General features: G+C 38.0%; 1 protein-coding gene across 1 annotated transcript; it reads left to right on the top strand.

Moving 5' to 3' along the window:
* The first annotated feature begins 2,200 nt into the window (after nucleotides 1–2,200).
* emilin1a (elastin microfibril interfacer 1a) lies at nucleotides 2,201–21,315 on the top strand. The gene is made up of 8 exons (XM_079832005.1): nucleotides 2,201–2,739; nucleotides 12,010–12,129; nucleotides 13,860–14,011; nucleotides 15,803–17,857; nucleotides 19,355–19,471; nucleotides 19,577–19,594; nucleotides 19,712–19,846; nucleotides 19,928–21,315. The coding sequence occupies exons 1-8, from the start codon at nucleotides 2,588–2,590 to the stop codon at nucleotides 20,257–20,259; spliced, it is 3,081 nt and encodes a 1,026-aa protein (XP_079688131.1). The 5' UTR covers nucleotides 2,201–2,587; the 3' UTR covers nucleotides 20,260–21,315.
* Nucleotides 21,316–24,235: the final 2,920 nt, after the last annotated feature.

The raw sequence follows: 24,235 nt of genomic DNA, 5'->3' as shown, positions 1-24,235 counted from the left end.
TATATAATATATGGAATAGAGTTATATGTCAATATATGGAATTGTTCTAATTTCTGATAGGTTTCCGAGCTGTGCATATATATGCGGTTATGTTTTTACTCTATATGAGCATATTAGGATATTTCATATATGAGACATATATGTAAAAATATGTATTATGCATACATAAACATATATAATATATGGGATACATGTATATGTCAATATATGGAATTGTTTCAATTTCTAATAGGTTTCATATATGTTTTTACCTTATATGACCATATATTGCATATATTGATATTTCATATGCACATATATTACAATTCCGTATGGGTACACTCTTAAAAATAAAGGTTCTTTGGTGGGGTGTGTGGTTCCATGAAGAACCTTTAACATCCAAAGAACCTTTCCATTGCACAAAAGTTTCTTTGTAGCGCAGAAAGGTTCTTTAGACTATAAAATGGTTAGTAAAAATGGTTCTTTAAAGAACATTTTACAAAACGGTTCTTCAGGGGGGAAAAAATGGTTCTTCTATGGCATCGCCAGGAAAACCCCTTTTTGGTTCTTCCTGGCACCTTCATTTTTAAGGGTGTAGAGATGAAAATTTGCTGAGGCTGTTATTCTGGTCCAGTAGACTGAAACAATCTATAGGGTAGGGTGGGTAGGTTAGGTCATGTCTCTTAGCCTGGATCCTCCCTTCGGCATTGCTTTGAGATCACAGCAATTATATGAGATGCTATCTCAGCAACCTTGAGATCAGAGGAAACTGTCCAGTGAAGTCCAGGCCAGAACTGGACAGCTTGGGTTTCCTCTTTTCCTTTTGTGTATTTCAGGGTTTTTGCAAACCGTGGTTTAGAAAATTTGAGAGAACAGAAACTTTTAAGGTGCTGTATGTATGTATGTATGTATATATATTTGACTGTAGCCTACTAAAGGACAAAATTACCATAATATGATTGTAAAGATTTAGGAAACATGCTAAGATGACACAGCCAAGTATTCTACTTTGAAATGTGTGTTCCTTGTCGGAATGTCTGTTTTTGTTTTGGTCTTTATGATCCCGCCCGCTGCCAATTTACCCAATAGTATTTCGACACCCTGGGTTGCCAGTTGGTGGAAAATACAGCGTATTTCAACCATGGAAGCCAGCAAACAAACTAGGTCAGAGATCGCAGATTCTACCCGGCTTAAAAAGCTTCGGTCGGCATCCATGCATCTAATAAGGTATATTAAAACGCGGACAATGTGTCGCCTTCCATTATCCTGTTGCGTGTCCTCAATTTGGCAACCCGTGTGAGCGTCGCGTGACTTACGAGGAGGAGGGGCGGGAGAAACAACTCTTTCCCGCCGAGTGGTGCAGGTATGACGTCACTTTAGGCCAACTGGCAGTTTGCATAGCACTGTCTTCCCTCGACAAAAACCCAAATAGGATTTTTCTATAGGCTTTTGGATTATCGCAAAAAAACAAGCTCTGTGATGAACAAACGTTTATGATACTTACACGTTTTGTCCTTCAAGATAATTTTCACAGATGAATACATCTTTTATGAATTTTGATGCCTAAATGCAGTCGCCAGATGTAAAAAGCTAAAGGTAGGCCAAACAAAGTTTTTCAGTTTTTCTCTAAAAACATTTTCTTTGAAAGTTTGAGTTAGGATAGTTTATAAGAGCACAATCATAAGCATAACAAGGCTGTAAAAGCGGACTGAGGTTACCTGCTCGGCGTGATGACGTTTAATCTCCTCTCGCCACTGTATAGTCCACAGCCACTTGTTAGCAACCGACTTTTTCAAGACATGTTGCAGCTTCAAAAACTCACGAGTCGGGTAATACTGATGTATTTTATGTCGTAGAATAAAACGTGAAAGTGTTTTGAGCTTGCATTCACCACAGACCTTATTTCAGCCTTATAACCAAAATAAATCCCATTGAAAAAAGCTATTCCAAACATTAGCTCTCAAAAGGCTACATACTGCACCTTTAAATAATGATACAAATATTTTAGCACAGTAAACAAGGTTTTACAAATTTACAAAGGTAGCAGCATATTCTTTAGCCTATACTGAAAAAACGCTAAATAGATACATTATTTGTCTGTTATTATTTGAGTTTATACTCGCAGTTGAAAATAAATTCAGGAGGGACCCAAAAAGCAGAGCGTGGTTCCTTATTGAGAGAGAGAGAGAGAGAGAGAGAGAGAGAGAGAGAGAGAGAGAGAGAGAGAGAGAGAGAGAGAGAGAGAGAGAGAGAGATCCGCATGTATGCGGGGCAGTTTTCACATTATAACTGCGCAGGCGATAAAGAAAAAAAAAACACCACGGACACTTATTAGGGTTTGACTGCGGACCATGTGCCATGGGAAAACTGACGGGAGCATATTTAGCGATTAATGCACACTGCCCGAAATGATGACAACGGTGCATAAACTGAGGCAACATTTACACAGAACTTTATGAAAGATATTACTGCTGAACATCGACTCATGGAGAGTTAGTGGGGCTGTTGGACTGCGCTCGGTGTGTAGCCTACAAGTCGGATTTCCCACGAAGTTGTTGGATGTACTTTTTTAAAAAGCATTTTTAAAATCAGTTTTTTCTTCTAAGTCATGGCACTATATTTTGTTTACTTATTCGCTCTGATTTTGCCTGTTGATATTTGGGGAGCGGGAACATACGCGTCACGATACACTCAACATGTGGATGAGAGTCAGTCTGTATCTGCTGCACAGAGTGGATCTAAGGTGACCAGTAGACATAGGTAAGACACAAACGTGTTTGAGTTCATACTTATACATTTATTCATATTCATAATCATATCAGTAAAAAAAAATGTATAGTGAAAAATGTTTTATTTAAACTAAAATGTCCTTCATGTGGTTGGCCTAACATCTAAATGAACTGATTTTAGAGATGTTCTATTAGCTACATATCTAGTCATAAAATAATATATCGAATATTACTCCCTGATCGTCAACTGTCATAGCACTTCATTAAGTCATGTAACATTGCTCACAAACATTAAAGCTGGGGTTTCAAGATCACGTGTGTCACACCTGTCACAGAGCTGATGTGCTAATCTAGCAAACACAAGGTCATATACTGTAATGAGTTTACTTTCTAGTCACTAAGACCAGTATGAAATCACAGACTCTTGCCCTGCGTGCGTGAGCTACTGTTGGACAGGTCTTCCCTTTTTTGGCATTAAGCAGACATCAATGCATGTGCAATGGGACGCTAGCCAAACGGTGAAGACCTTAAGTGCACTTATCCTGGCATTAGCACAACCCAGTGGTGTACAGGGGTTCTGCACGTCACTGTTTGGAAAAGAATGTGTTGGCCGCTGGCACCACTGCTTAAGACTGTCTGTTTGAACTCTGTTTTGTTTTTACAGATGTGTGAAATATTGCATAACTTGTGGTAGCTGAAATCCTTCAGTGTGTCCATGTTTCCTGTCTGTCCAATATCTTAGATGATATCAGCTGCCCTTGTACTTTTAATAGAGTTGTACTGTCTGTGACTTGCAGTCCACATTATGCCTCATAAATAGCTGGTATGCGCAGATGCTTTCAATCCAACAGAACAAATGTGTCAGTTGCCAGTAAAATTAATATTTTTTGCTGACAAATTTTGTCATGCTATTTATCAGTAACAGATGCATGAAAAACTGAAATTGCCATTAATATATAAAGTATATTGTTTCATCTTTTAAAGCAATCTTCATTATATAGACCGATCAGGCGTAACATTAGGACTTGTTGGGATTGTTGGGACCTATTGTGTTGGTCCCCCTTTTGCTGCCAAAACATGGACTCCACTAGGTATCTGGCACCCAGATGTTAGCATCAGATCCTTTAAGTCTTGTAATGGACCAGACTTGTTTGTTCAGCACATCCCACAGATGCTCGACTGGATTGAGGTCTGGGGAATTTGGAGGCCAAGTCAACATGTTGTGCTCCTCAAACCTGAACCATTTTTGCTTTGTGGCAGGAGCATTATCCTGCTGAAAGAGGCCACAGCCTAGGGCTGTGCAATTAATCGAATTTCGATTTCGATTTCGATTTTGCCTCCCAACGATCACCAAAATAGTACAATCGAGAAAAAACGATTATTTTGCCTTGCGTTCTGAATGAAACGCGCACGCGCACATCCGCCCCTCCCGAACCCACAAATCTCTCTCAGGTCGTGAGTCTCGTGTGCGTTTCATCCGCTGGAATTTAAAAACTCGGCGCGAGTAAAGATGGCAGAAGCAGGGCAGTTACAGCAGCGTTTGGTGAGCAAAAAAGGCAAAACCAACTCCGTTGTCTGGGAACAGTTTGGCTTCGAGGAATCAGACGACGAGCAGAAACATGCTAAGATTTGCTACATGGTAGTGGCTGCAACGCAAGGGAACATCACGAATTTGTTAAACCACTTGAAAATTAAACACAGAGTGATCTATGACAATCTAATAAAGAAACAAAAACTGAAGAGAGCAGGGGAGCCGTGTAAACGTCCTTTTTTTCCTTCATATTTTTCAAATAATTCTCTCTTTGTAAACTTTGTTCAATGCATGCGAGATTGCGAGTGCTGCCATATTTTCGAATATGACCAGTCGTTTTCACCGTCATCACCCGGGTTTAGTGCTTTAGGGTTTAGGTTTAGAATGAGAAGCCGCGCGCGCTGTGAGAAAATGTGTCTCTGTGCGTTCATCCGAGAGCGCGCACACGTCTCTCAGCGCGCAAATATTGAGTTCTCTTTCAAGTCTTGCTCTTAAACGGACAAACTCACACAAAACGTATGTCAACATGTCCATCTTGATGAGTATCTTAGCAGACATAGTCTGTATATGCCTTAAGTGAACTTTATACAGTCGATAAAGAAGACGCGAGGTCTTAAAGGGGCAGTAGCCTTTACTGCTGTCTGTTTAATGTCAAACAACAAAAGACAAGGACATCACTCACCGCTCTTGATTGAATAGCTTTTGTAAGTTTAATAGGATTAATCTTTAATTTATGCACTCAAATATGCAATGTTATTTTACATTTGATACATTTCTGTACCTGAAAACTAATGTTAGACGTACATGAAAAGCATAGCCGAACCATATTGTTGATCTTATTTATTTGTGGTTATCATTTTTACGTGAATACTTTTATACTTTGATTCGAATATATGTTATATTATTTATTTTAATAGTTCAAAAAGTACAACAAATGTTACAATTTCAATTGAATTGTTGAAAGGTGTATTTTTAATAAATACAACACATTCCCAAAGTCATGTGAAATAATCGTGTTACATAATCGTGATTTCAATATTGACCAAAATAATCGTGATTATGATTTTTTCCATAATCGAGCAGCCCTACCACAGCCACCAGGGAATACCGTTTCCATGAAAGGGTGTACATGGTCTGCAACAATGCTTAGGTAGGTGGAATGTGTCAAAGTAACATCCACATGGATGGTAGGACCCAAGGTTTCCCAGCAGAACATTTCCCAAAGCGTCACACTGCCTCCGCCGGCTTGCCTTCTTCCCATAGTGCATCCTGGTGCCATGTGTTCCCCAGGTAAGCGACACACACGCACCCGGCCATCCACGTGATGTAAAAGAAAACGTGATTCATCAGACCAGGCCACCTCCATTGCTCCGTGGTCCAGCTCTGATGTTTACGTGCCCACTGTTGGCACTTTCGGTGGTGGACAGGGGTCAGCATGGGCATCCTGACTGGTCTGCAGCTATGCAGCCCCATACGCAACAAACTGCGATGCACTGTGTATTCTGACACCTTTTTATCAGAACCAGCATTAACTTCTTGAGCAATTTGAGCATTTGATCGGACCATCTCGGCCAGCGTTTGCTCCCTATGTGCATCAATGAGCCATGTCCGCCCATGACCCTGTTGCCGGTTCCTTCCTTGGAGCACTTTTGATAGATACTGACCACTGCAGACCGGGAACACCCCACAAGAGCTGCAGTTTTGGAGATGCTCTGACCCAGTCGTCTAGCCATCACAATTTGGCGCTTGTCAAACTCGCTCAAATCCTTTACACTTGCCCATTTTTCCTGCTTCTAACAAATCAACTATGAGGACAAAATTTTCACTTGCTGCCTAATATATCTTACCCACAAACAGGTGCTGTGATGAAAGATAATCGGTGTTATTCACTTCACTGGTCATAATGTTATGCCTAATCGGTCTATATAGGAAATATTACAGGAGGCTTTACCTTTTAACAAATTTGTTTCATCAAATACTTATCTTGCACTGTGATGCATTGACGGGAAACATAAACAAGTAGTTCCTGCTATGAAAAAACTTATCACATTGCAGAAACTTTGTTAGTTTCATCTTTGATGTAAAGTGTATACATATATGTGAGTGACATCAGCAAACGTGTGAACAGTGTAAGCATCTCACAAAACAGTTTGCTGAGCTCAGCTTTATGTAAATCATTTCGTTTTGAAATGGGAAATACACACTTTTCTTACATCTAAACCACAACTGCAAACATTTGTAAAACTGGATATAACAAGAAAATATGATATGGGAGCAATGTAGGGACACTGACCGAGCCAAGCCAATGCTAATCTTTGTACAGAGATATTTTGGACTATGTAAAAAGGTATTTGGTTTTGATATGAATTTCTGTGGTTCTGCACATTAAGGATGTGCCGGGAAAACCGATTTTCAAAAGGTGGCCTTTAGATTGCATGCATTCCCTCTGCTGGCCTAAAACAAAAACTTCTACTAATCCCCCTTTAGACAGCTTGCTTAAATATATTTGAGCTTTGTTTGTATGGATGACTCAATTACCCTGCAGGCCTACCCACGGTTTCTCTTTTGAGCGTAGCAAGACATTGCCCTACTGTTGCTGTGTATTCTCGCTATTATTTCTGTCCAAGTTTGGTTTCTGTTTGAGATGTTGAAGTGATACTTCATTCCTTGCCAAATTGGGTCCTGTGGATTTTTATCCTGTCGAGAGAAAGTGTTTATATTCAGCCGCCTTAAGCTGGATGTTCTTGTGGCACAGGGCTGACACTTGCGTCTGGGTCTTCTTGTTTATATGACTAAGCAGTGAATTTTATTCTTGTATAAAAATATATGCTGTAGCTGGCAGGTGCAGTGTCTTAAAAATGAAATTAGATGACTGGAAGTGTTTTACAGACAGAGCTCTTTCCAACAACAAAAAAGTATACTGCTTCCAATCCCGAACAACCATTGTGTGGTAATTAAACCGGCAGCAAGAATACAAGAATGCTGCACATTGAAACTCATTCTTAAGACTGATCTTGAACAAAATCAAAATGGATTTGTGTACATATGAGACAAAGAAGCCATTGTGACTCCAAAGTTTTTGTTTACTTTTCCTCTCTCAAATTTGATAAAGCTGAGAACCTCTATTTCCTTTTTTCTCATTGGCATACATGGACCCAGGCCTTTGTCCTTCTGTTTTTTTTTTAACCACCCCCACAGAATACATCTGAAACAATGGCTCAGTGTTCTACTGCCATCACTCTTTAGTTGTATACCCCAAATACCACAATTTATATGTGTGTGCAATTCAATGCATGTACACACATCCATCCAGAAATGTGCACTATTAATGTTGGTTTATATGCAGAATGTCTACAAGCTCTCTTTCATCACACCCCCAATCCAAACTCACATACACAGATATGCATTCATAAATACTTCACACTATTTTACAAGCAAACACAAAATTATTGTATTTTTAATGCATGATGAAAAAGAGTTTGTTCAATATTTAGGTTCAATGAAACACATATAGATGCGCCTTGCCTAATCTGAGATTGAGTGGGTGTAGAATTTGAAAAGCACTGTTGTCTGTGGTGAGGATGTCCGTGTTGAACTTGTGTACTCTGAGTGTCTGTGGCCCCATTTATTTGTATGTGTGAGAGCACTTGCAGTTGATGCATCGAGACATTCCAGTCTCAGCTCTGCTCATGATAACGAATGACTAACCAGGCTCAATGAGTTATTGTGATGAACCAGTAACATTGGATTCCAGCCTGGTTTCGATCCCATCTAAACAAGCTCCCTGAGAAAACGGCATCGTTTATCACTTTAATCAGAAAATTTGTTTTTAAATCATACAGCATTCCACGGTGTTGGGAAACTACATTAAACTCATCTAATATGATGAAAAATTTGCCATGAACAAAATAAGGATCTTTTGTTTTAAATTAGTTTTTATTATCTATTTTTAAAATGAAGTACTTAGTATTTATTTGGAATATGTACCCAGAGGAGATGTATATCTTTGAAAAGAATGGCGATATTTCTCCCCTCATCCTATCACAGGGTGGGTGCATGTTTAAGGTATAATCAAGTGACAAAAATGGTCTAAAAACCAAATCAACTATAGAAAGTATTTTATGGTGGATGGATGGGAATCATGAAGAATCATGAAGTTTCCCGTTCTGATTCCTCTTAACGATTTCAGTTTGAAAAGTTATTTTAAGGAATAAATATTTGTTAAAAGAAAAGAAATGCAATGCCAAATAATAAATAAATGTAAAACAATCCTTTTCAGTTTTTTTTTTTTTTTAGTTGACAAACAAACCAAAATGTGCCAACATATTAAATTCTTTAATCAGGCTAAAGACCAAAAAGAAGGAAAACCTGTTTTTTCCCCATTCGATATGACTGCAACAACAATAATAATTAACATTAGTTAGCATTATTACTGTTATTATTCAAAATACTGTAATTTACTGTAATTTAAATTATTAAAAAATACACAAATTAATTAAGAAACGTATTACTAGTGTACTGTGAAGTAAAAAAAAAAAAAAAAAGAGTAATAATAATAATCTTGTTTTACATATCAAAATTTACCAATTACTAGCCTGGATGCCAGTCGAACTTGGCCCCGCCCACAACATTTGAGCTCGGGCAGTTCGGTCTGGACTTGATCCGTAGAGTAGTAATTATGCCCGAACAGAAACTATATTCGGACCAATGAAATTGTCAGGGCGGGCTTTAGACGATGATGGACAGATGATAAACAGTAACGTAATCATCCACGTCATCAAAGGCGCTTGGTCTGAATTGGTTCTAATTCTAAACGGAGAACTTGTTCGTATATGCATTCACCTTTACTATTTCTCTCAGAAATGATGACTGTGTTGGTAAGTACTCTGTGTATCCTTAAATTCTTTTTTTACAACACCGGCAAAGAACGTTTACACTCATCTTTTTCTTCTAACGTTACTTATTCCAGCGTGCGGGCAGACAGGGTTGCCAATTTTTTACAACAAAACCCGCCCAATTGCTACTCAAAACTAGCCAAAAACAAGCCCAATAGCTTTGCGGGGGGGGGGTTCTCCGGAAAAAAATGGCATTTGGAGGGTAAAATATGTTATTTTGGCAGGGCTGCCTGCTAAAATTCGCATTCCTGGGTCTGTATATCACATAATTGGGGTCGCTTCAATCCGCGTACATGGAAAACAACCCGCAGACTTGGCAACACAGTGCAGTTGAGTTCTGTTGACATTTGACAACTAACGTTATGCGTGGCTCTGTTGCTCTGATTGGTTGTAGGTCTATCCAATCGAGGTCTTTCCTGGTTTGGTTGAAACACGCCCCATAATCACAGCCCAACGGAGCAGTATCAGATAGTGATGCACCGAAATGAAAATTCTGGGCCGAAACCGAAAATTTAGGATGCACTTGGCCGAAAACCGAAACTGATGCCGAAAACGGCTTCTTTTAAAAACGTATATACTAATATATATATATATATATATATATATATATATATATATATATATATATATATATATTAGTTTTTTTATCAGTTGTGCAAAAAAAGATCCACAATTACCTGAATAACTGCACACAAAATCACAGAATGGTTCTCATTAAGAACATGAGACGCTGCACTGAATAGTCTCTCACTGTCTGTCACTGTTCTCCGGGAAAAATGGCATTTGGGGGGTAAAATATGTGTTTTTTTGGCAAGGTTGCCTGCTAATTATCACATAATTGGGGTCGCTTCAACCCGCGGACATGGAAAAACATCCCGCAGGAAAACCGCGGACTTGGCAACACTGCTTGGGGCAGATAAATACCTGTGTGCAATCCGCGCAAGCAATGGAAAGCGGCCTTCGTTCGCGCGCCAGTAGTCAAGGGGATTGTCGCTTCTGGCAATGGGTAGTTCAGCTGGATACGTCTCTATTTGTTTTCATACCGCTGACATGCTTAATCTTTGATAGGCAGACGCGTCGCGTGATAACAGCTTGACCGTGAGTGAAACCTAAGCGCTTGCGCACGGATGGGAGGGGCGGGTGACATTCATTTTCGGTTTACGTTTTCGGCTGTTTTTTTTTTAAATTCCGGCCCGATACCAATAATGCCATATTCGGCGGCTGAAATTTCAGTGCACCCCTAGTATCAGACTCATATTCTGACTAGAATTGAGTATGACGACGTCAGGCTAAAAAATTACATTACAACAACAAATTACAATGATAATTTTTATAGCTTTTATTTTGGTGGAAAATGCAGGGAGACCTTTAAGCACTTTTTTTTGATCGATTTATAAAGGATTCTCATTACAAATCTTAGAAGATGGCTGTCATAATAAGTCACCCAAGATGTAGTTTGTCTGCAGCAGCATTTACTGTGAACCAAACCCCTCCGAGACACTGAAATCGCTGAATCACGAAACATGTTGCATGTCAGACTATTTATATAAATTACATCACAGCCTTTGAGATTTGATTATTGCTCTAGGCCGTAGTTGTGTATGCTCGATTCATCATTAGAGTCACTCGTTCGGTCACTCTATTGGTGTTTCTCAAACAGAGGCTGGATCTTATGAAGGCTGCATATCTCAGCTGCCACGTCATGAAACGTTGCTGATTTTGAAGGATGCATCGGATGTATCCTCCGCGGCCTTAAATCACCCATAATCCTTTGCACACATTCCAATTCACGAAAATAAACTGACGGAAAACGAGTCGGTACTTAGCTTGTCTAAGTTTATTATGAAATGTAAGACAAATATAATGTTTTCAGACATGAAAGCATAGATGTTATCTTTTGTTTTGCTGCAAATTAATCACTTGACACTAAACTGCCAATAATGTAAGCCTCTGACCAGAGACGGCGGTCATTCACTGTATTGAAATAATAGAAAGCCAGTTAATATAAAGATTTGTAATAGAGTATTTTTTCCAAAATTAAGTTTTAATTGTATTTACAATTACATGTGCCACCGTGCCATGACCGTGGGGATAAGAATGTGTGACGTAGCCATGCACACTACTAGATCATCTCATTATTGGGTTTAATGCTAAGGAGGACACTATCCTACAAGCCTTAGAAGGACTAGACTAGGAAGGACACAGTATCGGTAGGATGCAGCCTTCCATTTGAGAAGCTCTGTTTGTTGACTGACTAAAAAGAACTGACTAAAAAGAAACTTTTAAAGTCATTCATTTGTGAATTGTGATTCAGACTACAGTGGTTAGCTAATTACTAGTGATTATACCTTTAATCTTAGCTTAAGACTTCTATCTATCCCTTAGTAAAATTTGGTCTCAGCAGCTTTGTGAACAGGTTTTAAGAGAAAACTCTTAACTAAGAACTTTTACTGCTATTACTAGTGCTAAGATAAGATGTTTTGTGAATACGGCCCCAGGTTTTCGTTCAAGAGATATTCGTTTGGTGTTCTGAATACACTGAATGTTTGAACTGGAGTCATTTGTTTGTGAATTTGCCAAACTTGTCTGTTTCACCCAGTAGATTCAGCAGCGGTGTTGTTCAGTCATTTTCACATCAGTGGAGATTGCCTGTTGCCAACCCTAATGCTGCCATAACCTTGCTAATTGGTTGCACTTATGTGATGCTTTGAGGGTGTCATTGGAGGAAAGTTTTGGTTTTGAAGGGCAATTATTTGTACTTTAATTACAGGGTAACTTTTTAATTTCGTTCTGTCTACAATGAAGATGGCAGTCCTCAACCATTTGAATTGAAGCCTAAATAAGTATAATTTGCCCATGCTTTGTACACAAACAGAAACTGGTGTGCCTACGTAGTGACACGGACTGTAAGCTGTGTAATGGAAGATGGAGTGGAGACCTATGTGAAACCTGAATACCAGCGCTGTGCTTGGGGCCAATGTTCCCATGTGGTTTTGTAAGTATTCATGAGCAAAAACTCTGCCAAATTGCATTTCATTCAATCTTGGTTACCACTCGCCATTATGACAGTGTCAAATTGGAAAGGTTTGGCCCATGTTCCTCTCTCAACAGGATGCATGTCCACCAGAACTATTTGTGGAATGAGATGGGATAGAAGTTGAGACCGAAATCTGTCTCTGATGAAACTGCTAAATGTAAAAGTTGTTATTTGACTCATTTTTGTAGAGAACAAATTTCAGTAACTAGTCCAAGATGTAGTTGACCTTTTTCTTAGGTCTCAGTAAACCTCAGTTTTATCCAAGATCTTCAAAGAAAGCCCTAATACTAGTCCCCATATACAGAAGCCACATCACAAGTATGAATGGAGTATAAACAATGTTCTAATAATAGCAACAACTGCACTTGAAAGTTAAGTAAGACACACAAGAGGCTTGCCAGAGCAAAGCAAACACTTTCAAAGATTTTAATGATGTACTGAAAGCTTTGACTGAATGAAATAACAAAAACATGCCCAGAAACAACAGCTCTAAGAAAATGAAGAACAGGCCTTTATTGTACCGTTGCCTAGCAGAGTTGTGGCCTTTTGAAAAGCGATACATAGGATATGAACGGAACAGAAATATTTTCTATCTGCCTACTTGAGCAGTGCCATTAGAGACGCTCCGGTTAAAGCCGTGAAAGATGATTAAATTAAACTTGACAGCTTTAAGTGTCAATTTTCATAAACGTCGGAAAAGTACACATATTAAAGCTTACATTTTACAACAAAAATGTCAAGTTAGACTAGTATACATTAAGGGTGTGCGGTTCATGTAAGCTGCAAATGCTCTGCCTACCCAAGCCGTTCGCGGACTCGCTGATAAGTATTAACACTATAAATGACTATAAATTCCCTTGTTTGAGGTGTACCATAAAGCTTAACATGATAATATTTTGGTAATACACATCTAACTGTCATTAATTTATTTCACATTTTTTAAAATTTTGATCAAATCTGTCAGCTACAAAGGGTTTCGGGTAAGCAGATCAACCACAGATTTGGCACCTGCGCTCTTTTTTTTATTTAACAAAGGGTTTCAGGTAAGCAGATCAACCACAGATTTGGCACCTGCGCTCTTTTTTTAATGTATTGTCATCATTGTCCCGCGGTCTCATTGGTTTGCCAGCATATGGGGGATTTTATTCGCAGGGAAAGCTGTCTGCGAATCGCTCGCCCAAGAGGAAAAATTTGCTGTTGCTGCCAGATTGGGATCAACGATATCACATTGTATTTGAAACAGAACTAAATAGACTAAATGTCATTTTAAAAAAGTCATAACTGAAACTATTTTCATAGTCTATTTCATTTTCTCCATAGGGAAATTATTTTTTTTAGGAAAGCTTAACTGTTAAAGACAATTGTATATGCATTTATTAAAGTCTTTGCATTATTTAAACTTGTTTTTTAAAGAATAATTATATTTTTATTCATTATTCTTTATATTTACACTTTATATTTTTATTTTTTATGCTATTTTATGGTTAAATCGCCTCCGGTAGAAATGAGAATTTTTTAATTTCGTTTGAAAGGGGCAGGAGCTCAAGCTCTACCCCACCCCCTGTGCACGCCACTGCTCAGCATACCCAGTTAAAGAAGTCACCACTTGCCACTGGTATACATATAGTCAATATCTATAGTTTCAGCTCTTGTTAGAACGGAATATGACAAAATATCTCACACCACAGGTATCGGACTTACAGAAAACCACGGTACAAGGTTGCCTATAAAACGGTCACAGAGATGGAATGGAAGTGCTGTCATGGTTACTCAGGTGATGATTGTAGTGAAGGCTCCTCTGCCACACAGGACAACAGTGGCAGACATACTGGTGAAGAAGGTATGCATTTATACACTTTAAGGGATAGTTCGCCCAAAAATTTTAATTATCCCATAATTTACTTACCCTCAAGCTATCCTAGGTGTATATGACATTCTTCTTTCAGTTGAATACAATCGGAGTTATGTTAAAAAATGTCCTGTCTAATCCAAGCATTATAATGGCAGTGAACGGCAGCCCAAAAATTGGAGCCGAAAAAAAGTGCATCCATCCATCCATTATAAAAGTAATCCCCACAGCTCCGGGCTGATCAATGGTTTTGTGTAAGAAATATATCCATATTTAAAACTTTGTAAAGTAAAATATATAGCTTCCGGTAGACCGCTTCAATATTCAACTTACGAAGAAAGTAGCTGCGTTTACATTACCCTTCAAATTGAAATTGCGAATTGAAAATACGCCCAATGGAAACTTCGCAAAAACTCCCATATATTGCAAAAATGTTTTTACGCTCACAATAGGTGGTTTTCCAGGCAATTCGAAAAAGTCGAAATTCCGCATTTACAGGTCACCTGGCGTATGTAAAAGTGGATAATTCTTTACAGATGATGCTTTGTGTTTGGACAGAAGACGAGACAGAGTTCTTTATTAAACTCATAATAGACAATAGAATTACAGGAATACTGTAGACTGGGTAAACCTAGCCTGATCTGCCGGCGATTTGATTTCGCATGGAAACCTGTACATTTATTTCTACTGCTTCTGTTACACTTTTGCGGGAACCAATCACAGACGGGTTTAACACGATGACGGATAGACAAGCGATGGGTCGTTGCCTGTTGATCACGCCTCTTGTGGTCTGATTGGTTGAAGGACTGGCCAATTGCGTACACAGTCATTTAATTATGCTCGTTTGTCACGCCTCTTGTGCAGTAGAAATTAGATAGCAGACTCCCCAGGCCAATGTTCAATCTTAAATCGAGCTTGGTCTGGTGATAGCCAGACAAGGAATACTGGATTCTAAACACAGAAATGCCACATTATCATGAAGACCTTAAAGCAGATATGAGGGAGAAACACACACACACACACACACACACCTCATACGCTCAAGTGTAAGGGGCTTTCCTTGCCATTAATGCTTGGATTACACACACGTCTTCTTCTATTAAAAATAATGGCCAGTGCGGTGGATGGGATATACATAACCTACCAACATATGTGGCATCATTTTTTGAATGACTTATCGCAAGAGGAAAAATATACATTTTAGTCACATAACATCGGTTAACGGAGACGCTGTCATTTAGCAATAGTTTTTTAACGACATTTAGAAAATATTGCAAATGTTGCGCAAATCTGTAATGGAAACGCGGCTAGTGTAACGCCTCACACAAATCAAAACGCTTACGCTACATCCGACATCATCGTTGCGGCTGTTACGCTTTTTCCGTAAGTTAAATACAGAAGGCAGTCCGCCGGAAGCTAGATATTTAATTTATAACATGTTAAAAATTGTGGAAAAAGTAAAGCGCTGTGAATACTTTCCGGATGCACTGTATACCTAGGATGGCTTGAGGGTGAGTAAATCATGGGGTAATTTTCATTTTTGGGTGAATTATCCCTTTAACCCTAGAATGCATAAAGGTAGTCAAATTGACCTGATACAGTGTGATTTTGAGAATATTTTAATTGCTGCAGCAGTTTGTTATTTTATATCTTTATCAGAAAACATGATAGCTATAATGGGTCATGGACCATGCATTCTAGGGTTAAAACAGGAAGATAAAGAACAATATGCTTATTGAATTAGTAAATGTTAACTTCAGTGTTAATCAATGTCATTCATAGGGAGAAGTGACAACAAAATTAGACAACTTGAGGAACAAATTCAAAGCTTGAATAAAGACCTTCACAACCTCCAGTCAACGTTACACAACATGAATAAGAAAATACATGAGGAATCTCAAAGAGAAACCATCAGTGGCGGCAACAATCTGGCTGACGCTGCCCAGCCAGGGATGAAGGAGACCATTCACAGCATCCAGACCAAACTGGACATGCTGGACAACATGACACAGGTCCATGACAAGACCCTCACCAGCATCAACAACCACCTTGTGGGCGGCAATGGAATTGGAAATGAGTTAGACAGTCGGTATAGCACATTTAAAGAGGAGATTCTCAGGGAGCTGGAACGGCGGGTAACACTGTCTTGCTCGTCTTGCCAAACTGGAGTGGAGGACATACAAAGGCAACAGCAGGAAGACCGAGAGAGGATACGAGCGCTGGAGAAGCACATCAGTGTGATGGAGCAGCACCACCGTCAAACTGTAGAGATGCTTGAGAGGGAACTATCACACTCTCAGAGGTGCTGTGATTCCCTGAGCGATCTTGACAGGAGGCTTGGTTCCATTGAGAGGAAGGTCAGTTTGACCTCAGAGACGTACGATATCCTTAGAGTACGTCTTGAGAAAGAGTTGAGAGGAGCAGGCAATGGAAATGGTGGTCGGGGAAATGCCCTCGATGAAAAACTGAACAGTCGTCTTAGAGACCTGGAGAGAAGACTGAACGGGACTGTGAGAAAAACCGAGCAAAAATGTTCCCATACTGAAACAAGTATGAAGGAGTTTGTCCAAAGAGAAATCGGCCAGATAAAGAACTCTGTCCTCAATCGAAATGATGATCATGGTTATAGAATATCTACCATGCAGATAGACATCCAAGACGTGAAACGTCTCCTTAACGATTACAAAAATAACCTGGAACGGTTAGGGAACAAAACAAATGATCTCGACAGCGGACTTAAATCAGCGATTCATTTGTGCACAGAGACGTGCAGTCCAAAAGGGAGTGAGACAGCAGATACTGTGAAAAGCCTGGAATGGAAGGTTGTTGCCAATGAGGAGGACATTAAAAAGTTTGACACCAAGCTAAAGGATTTAAGTGTGTCTGGTGACTCCTTATTTGACCGTATTAAAGATCTAAGCCATGACGTTCAAAAAATTAAGGATCTGACAGGACACAATGGAGAACACTTTAACCAAATCATCACCGATGTGGAGAATATGGGACGTGATTGCGACATGTGTAGTACGATAGATAGCGAGCTCAAAAAACTAAGCAACATAACCAGCAATGCTTTTAACACGTTCCAGGGAGAACTTACAGATTTACGCAGAAAGGTAGATTCAGATGAGAATGCTTGCTCGCAGGTATGCTCAAACCTCCAGGAGGAAGTGGGCAAATTAAAAGAAGATGTAGAGAAATGCACAGGCCAATGCATGGACAGCATGATTGACCATCAAAGGAACATAGATAATCAAAACACCATAAATCGCAAGCTTGGCAAAGACCTCAAGTCCATTCAGGGTGAAATCACAGGGGTGATCCAAACGTTCAGCTCCATCAATGACACTCTAAAAGGCCTCAGAAACACCATACAGAGGCATGACAACTCCATTTCTGATCTGGGCACGTCTAAGGACAACATTTACTCAGAGTTAGATCAGATTCAGGATAATTTTAACAAGCACAAGGAAGACAGTAAAAGACGTTTTGATATCATCAGTAGCTTTAACAGCAATTTGATGATTGAAATGGGAGAATGCAAACTTTCTCGAGAAGGGCTGGATAAGAGACTCTCGAAGTTGGAGGGCATCTGCAGTAGACTGGATTCCTTGTCAGTAAACCTTCAGACTATCAAAGATGGCCTGAGCAAACATGTCTCTGGACTTTGGACATGTGTTAAAGACCTAAACTCCACAGTTATCTCTCACGGTGAGGCCATCAACAGCATTCATCATGTTCACTTAGAGAAAATTCATGGCAGGATGAACAACCTCAACTCCTCCGTACTGCACGTTCTCAAAGAGTTCCAGATCTTCACTGAACAGGACTTCACTGGTAGGTTCTTATTTATCTTATATAGTTTGGAATTTTTTGAATATTTTTGAAAGAAGTCTCTTATGCTCATTCACCAAGGCGGCATTTATTTGATCAATACAGTCAAATGTAATATTGTGAAATATTACTACAATTTAACAGTTTTCTATTTGAATGTATTTTAAAATGCCATTACAATTTATTCCTGGTATGGCAAAGTTAAAACAGCATCATTATCCCGGTCTTCAGTGTCACATGATCCTTCAGAAATGATTCTAATATGGTGATTTGGGGCTTAAGACACATTTCTTATTATTATCAATGTGGAAAACAGTTGTGCTGCTTAATATATTTGTGGAAACCGCGATACACTATCATCCAAACGTTTGGGGTAAATACGATTTTTTTAAATAAATTAATATTTTAATTCAGCAAGGACACATTAAATTTATTAAAACTGACAAGAGATTTATATTTCAAATAAATGCTGTTCTTTTGAACTTTCTATTCATCAAAGAATCCTGAAAGAAACGTATAATGGTTTCCACAAAAAATATTAAGCAGCACAACTGTTTTCAACATTGATAATAATAATAAATGTTTCTCATACAATTATTTTAAATAGTAATAATATTCACAATATTACTGCTTTTATTACTGATTATTTTTTTATCAAATAAATGCAGCCTTGATGAGCATAAGAAATAAAAAAAATAAAAACATGCTCCAAACTGTTGATCGATAGTGTATATCAAGACAAAAATAAATGATATATTTTGTCATAAGATTATCTAGATCACAAGAAAATCTCTGCTTGTGAGAAAGAAAATACAATATGGACAAAATAAGGTGTTATTTGAATCATGTGAAGTATTAAGTTTATGACAATAATTCAAGTCTAGCATTTTGGTGTAACGGTTATGTTTTGTTTTATTGTCATTGTGTTCTGTTTTCCCTGTAATCCATTTGCTTATTAGTTTCCATAGTTTCTAATTAATCATGCATGTTGATAACATGCGGAACTAGCTCCTCCTACTGGCTGTAGTCTCTAGGCTCTAGCCAAAAAATCCTCCAATGACGCAAAATGAAGATATTTGCGTCATCAGAGGATTTTTTTCAGAAATAAAATGCATAATTCTCTTGTCTCAGGGGAATATGAGGGGAGAAAGTACGATAATTTGAATATACTACCGGGTTTCTACTGATACAAAGCTTAATGCTAAATCACTGAAGTAACCCTTTAAGATCTTAGTTTCCTCAGTTCATGGTTCTGTGTCATCATTATATTGTGTTATATTTCCTGTTTGGATTTATTAAAGTTTTTTGTTTATTATCTCCTTCATCGTGCGCTCATTCCTATAACCAGCCATAACATGACAAAGTGATTGAAAATTACATTAGTGTAGTTAAAATAAAACACTGTCCTGTTGTGTGACATGGTGTGACATGCTATATTCCATCTAAATATTAGCCACTATTTTTTGTAATCATTACAATGTCTTTTGGGGTAATCCTCAGGACCTCCTGGACTACCTGGTCCTCAAGGAGAGAAAGGATCCAAAGGACCTTCTGGGCCACGAGGACCTCCAGGCAGAGAAGGGCCGCAAGGGAAAGTGGGGCCATTAGGACCTCCAGGTAAATGAATTAATTAATTATTGTTTTCACAATTTTAACAGAACCGTGTTTTAAATGGGCAAATTAATGATATTTTCCTATACATTTTTCTTATTTTTCTCCTAGGCCTCAGAGGAGAACAAGGTCAGAATTCTCAGTATTCTACTGCCATGACTTTTGCTTCTACTATTAAAATGATTTTAATTTATATTAATAAATATGATAAATAAGGTTTTTCGCTGTTCTTCTCCTCCTTACCAGGACCTCCCGGAGAGGATGCCAACGTTCCAAGACTGTCATTCTCAGCAGCACTCACACGACCACAAGACAATGCAGGCACTATTGTCTTCAACAAGGTCTTTGTAAATGAAAGAAAGGCCTACAATCCAAAGACAGGTATGTATGTTAAAGACAAGCACATTGTGTGTAAATTAAGGATAATAATCATAAATTCTCTTACCAAATGTATTTTGACAGGTATGTTCACTGCTCCGGTGAACGGGCGATACTTCTTCAGCGCAGTCCTGACAGGTCACAAGAATGTCAAGATTGAGGCAGTCTTGTCTAAATCCAATTATGGTATTGCCCGCGGAGATTCGGCAGGCTATCAGCCTGAGGGTCTTGAGAAACCAATGGCCGAGGCACGGCACACTCCTGGCTCCCTGGTCATCTTCAACATCATACTTCCTCTGCAGGAGGGAGATACTATCTTCATCGACCTGGTCACAGGTAAACTTGCCCACTCAGTGGAGCCCCTGACGATCTTCAGTGGGATGCTGCTCTACGAGGAAAAAGACGACAGATTGTAAGACCCATCTGAGACTGAGGACAATTCAGATGTAAAAATTTGTATTTGGACAAATGCTGATTTTTTTGTTTTTTTCAAGAACACTTTTACATATTCAATGTTGAATAAGGTTTATGATACAAAATGTATGCAGGTTTCATTTATAACAGGCCATGAAGACACACAAGATGGATATATTTATCTATTATTAGAACAATGAACTGAAATTTTTACATGGTTAAGTTTTTTACATTTTATTCGTTTACTCATGTTCATGTACTGTATGTGAGTGGCCATGTTTGCTTATATTAAAATGCAGCTGGGAGCAGCAAAGATCTTTCTAAAAATCTAGCCCATCCACATCACTTGTTGTCCCAGAAGAGATGAGAATGAGTGACAATCAAACTGGGATAGGACTCAAGTGGAATATCTTACATAATTATACAATAACCTAATGCAATCTTTATTTGAAGTGTTGAGATCTGAACTATAAACTTCCATCTTAGTGTGTATTTGAAGGTGATTATTTGAATGTTTTTTACATGAAAATAAAGATAATTTGTGGTGGTCAGCAGGGATGTTGCTAGACCCTTGAAATATCTCTTTACCCAGTAAACATTACTGATAAATCCTTGTTTGGGAATTGATATTAACATATACCACCCTGAGAATGTGATAATATTTCAGTAATCCTGTCATCAGCTATTTAGAATCCGAACTAATGGTGCCAAATTCATGAATTAAGCACTCTTTTGATTCAATTGGTCAAACGGTTTTACATAAATTTTGAATTTGTTTACAATTCAGTTTGATTCATTTGGATGATTTGCTCGCACACTAAATAGTTTGCAAAATAGCACTGGATGAGGTGGATATTTACCTACAATACATTGTAGGAAACAAATGTATGTTATCAGTGATTACACAGCGCATGCATCTTGTGAACATCTCTGTAAAGACAGTTTACATTATATCCAAAAGGCAGGCAGTGTATTGCAGTGCATAATATAGTGTATTCACATGTGCACAATACAGTGTATTTACAGCACTTCCCAAGTAAATAAATACATGGATATTACATTTTGTTTTGTTTAATGTTTTTAGAAAAGAGAAACAGAACATAAGCACAACCATGTGGGGAAACAAAAAAAGCATCAACTAATATGTATGTACATTATGTGATGTTCTATCTGCCAGCAACTGAGAGGCAGAGAAAGTTTGCCTATATATATATATATATATATATATATATGTTATTTTTGCTAAAGTTAGTATCATTTTCGCCCGCTTACAGTTTGTCTTTATCTTTCATTAGAAATGCTGTGATCATGCCCTCAGTGAACGCTAATGCAAAAATCACAGCTGACAAATGTGAAAAGCACAAACACAACACATTTTTTGAACAGCATCACACTGCTACAATTCTTTGACATTTACCAGCCAACCAGTGTGTAGCTTCACTAAAATACACCTCAAGAACACTGAGCAAAAATGGATCTGTGTCACATCGGTGTGGTTTCATTTTAAAATTAGGAAAGATTTTTTCTTAAGGTGGATGCAATAAATATTGCACTATATTTTCTATTATTTCCCATTCCCTCACTGTGTTATTCTTTCATGCTTGCAGCACATTTCTTCACTTAATCTACAAATTTGGAAAAGTAACTATAAAAGGATGAATTCAAATAAAGCAGGCTGTGCAGAGCGGGACATTTTTAGACATGCCAGAGGCTATAGATCAAGCAACTTCTCTAACCCATTCTCTGGTAACTCTTCCAAAGAAAACTATCAAAGTTGTTTATGCTAGATGCAGAAAAGATTTCATCCTGGATATCTTTTTTGTCAATGGATTTTTATTTTGTCTCTGTGGACTGCAGATGTTCTCTAAATAGACTCAACCTAACAGCTCAGAATCTGTATCTTTGCCAGACATGTATTTGTGTGACCATAGCTGTCTTGGTGGTCTATGCCTAATGTTTTCTTTAATACAAAGGGGTTTAAAGGACTTTGCACTGAGCCTAGTACTGAGATCAAACCTTGACCATTCAGTCCATTTTAACCTTCAGAAGAGAGGATTTCCTTAAAAGGCCTTTATAGATATTAGTTCAAAATGTTTTGCAGTAAGAGCTGATTTGCTAAATTTGCATTTGGGACCAGGTTATATCAGCTGTCCAGGTGTAGCCTGCCTGAACCATGTTTATATCTGACCGTTTCAACTTACTTCTCACTACAGGCATTACATAGCAGTATTATAATTCAGCAAATAAAGTGTATCTGACTGTTGTGCAATCCAAATAGTCCGATTATTTCCAAACTGAATGTCGAGTATTGGATATTACACTATATTTGCATTGCTGGTTTTTAATAAAAAAAAATATTTTCTAATAATTGTATTTTTGTGTAAAGAAGTTATTTTCCAAAAAGCATCGATTTCATTTTCTTAAAAAATTATGCCTTTGTTCTAAAACCCCGCCCTCTCAGTCCCATTGGCTGAAAAAGCGCGGGCCACTCCACTAATTTATATAAATGTAGCGTCCTGTAGTGGACAATCTTAAATCTTCCTCAAGTTTTCTTGTTGAACCCTACCCTCTTCCAGAGAAGGATTGAGGTCGGGTTAAAGTGATAACAGATTAAATTATGCATGACTTCGACTTCATGGTGAGAGAACCATATCCCATATGAGCATGGCGCGAAGAAGCTTCTCTTTGTGATAGATGTCACTTACTGTCACTCGTACAAAAAGTTACTCACACGCTTGAAGAAGTTGCCATGAAATCTGATAGGCCCTTCCTCGTCAGGCTACTCACACCCGGTCAAGTGATCCCGTAAAAGTGCGGTAATTCTACCTGCGGAGGCTGCTTCTACATAAAAAAGAGGCGGGGACAATGAGGCGGAATTTAGGCTACTTCTTGAAGAAGCTTTTTAAGAGTTCACTGGCCACGGCGTGCTGTTGCCATAGAGACAAACAGAGAGCACAGAGAGACGCGCATGGAAACAATGTTGACTGTAACATTTACTTAACACACTGTTGATTTTAAAAATCGACTACAGGTAAGATAATCTGATTTTGTTTGACATCAAATATAGTCTTGTAAAACTTGTGGCTCCGATATACATACTATGATAATGCTGACAAAAATCTTTAATTAAAACTAAGGTGCAACGTGGGCGGAAAACCCCTTGGTCCCAAAATATGAGCTGAAAAATGGGAAAAATTACATTAGTTTTTACTGAATACTCATGAACATGTATTGTGTAAAAAATAGAAATGTGTATGCTATTAAAAATCATGTAATTATTAAAGTAAAGTTCAAGTATATTTTAAGTAGCCTATACTTTATGTAGTAAGTATATTAATATCAATGTAGCAGTAGTAAACATGTAAGTGTACTATTACTACTTGTGACTAAATTGGCTTACTTTTTATTGTATGAATTTTTAAGTATATTTTTATATTTTAGTGTAACACTAGTAAACTTTTACTACACAACTATACTACAAGTGAACATAGGTGCTTGTAGCACATTTTTAGTTTATGAAAGTATACTTCTATGAAGTATACTCTCAGTAAACTACTTAGAAGTAGTTGTATACTGCAAGTATACTTGTAAGTTATCTTTAAGTGAGTTTACCATAAAAAAGGGTAATTAATGGACTACCCAATTAAAAGTGTAAGTTAACACAACTACAAGCCAAGTAGACATAGGATACTTAATTCTACTTTTAAGTATATCTCGATCAAAAGATTGAGGGCAAGTATAGGCCAAATAAACTTAGATTTTTCTGTCAGTACAAGTCAAGTATACTATAAAAGTACATAAAAAGTAGACTTAATGTAGAATAAACATATACTTTTTTATTTTAGTTTAAATTAAGTATACTGATTTGATTAAACTTCTTTTTTGTAAGTGTGTGTAAATTTATATGTATATATATTGTGTGTGTGTGTGTGTGTGTGTGTGTGTGTGTGTGTGTGTGTGTGTGTGTGTGTGTGTGTG

The sequence above is a fragment of the Gobio gobio genome, assembly GCF_949357685.1.
Source record: "Gobio gobio genome assembly, chromosome: 12".
Lineage (NCBI taxonomy): Eukaryota > Metazoa > Chordata > Actinopteri > Cypriniformes > Gobionidae > Gobio > Gobio gobio.
This window is presented reverse-complemented; position numbering and strand designations above follow the sequence as displayed.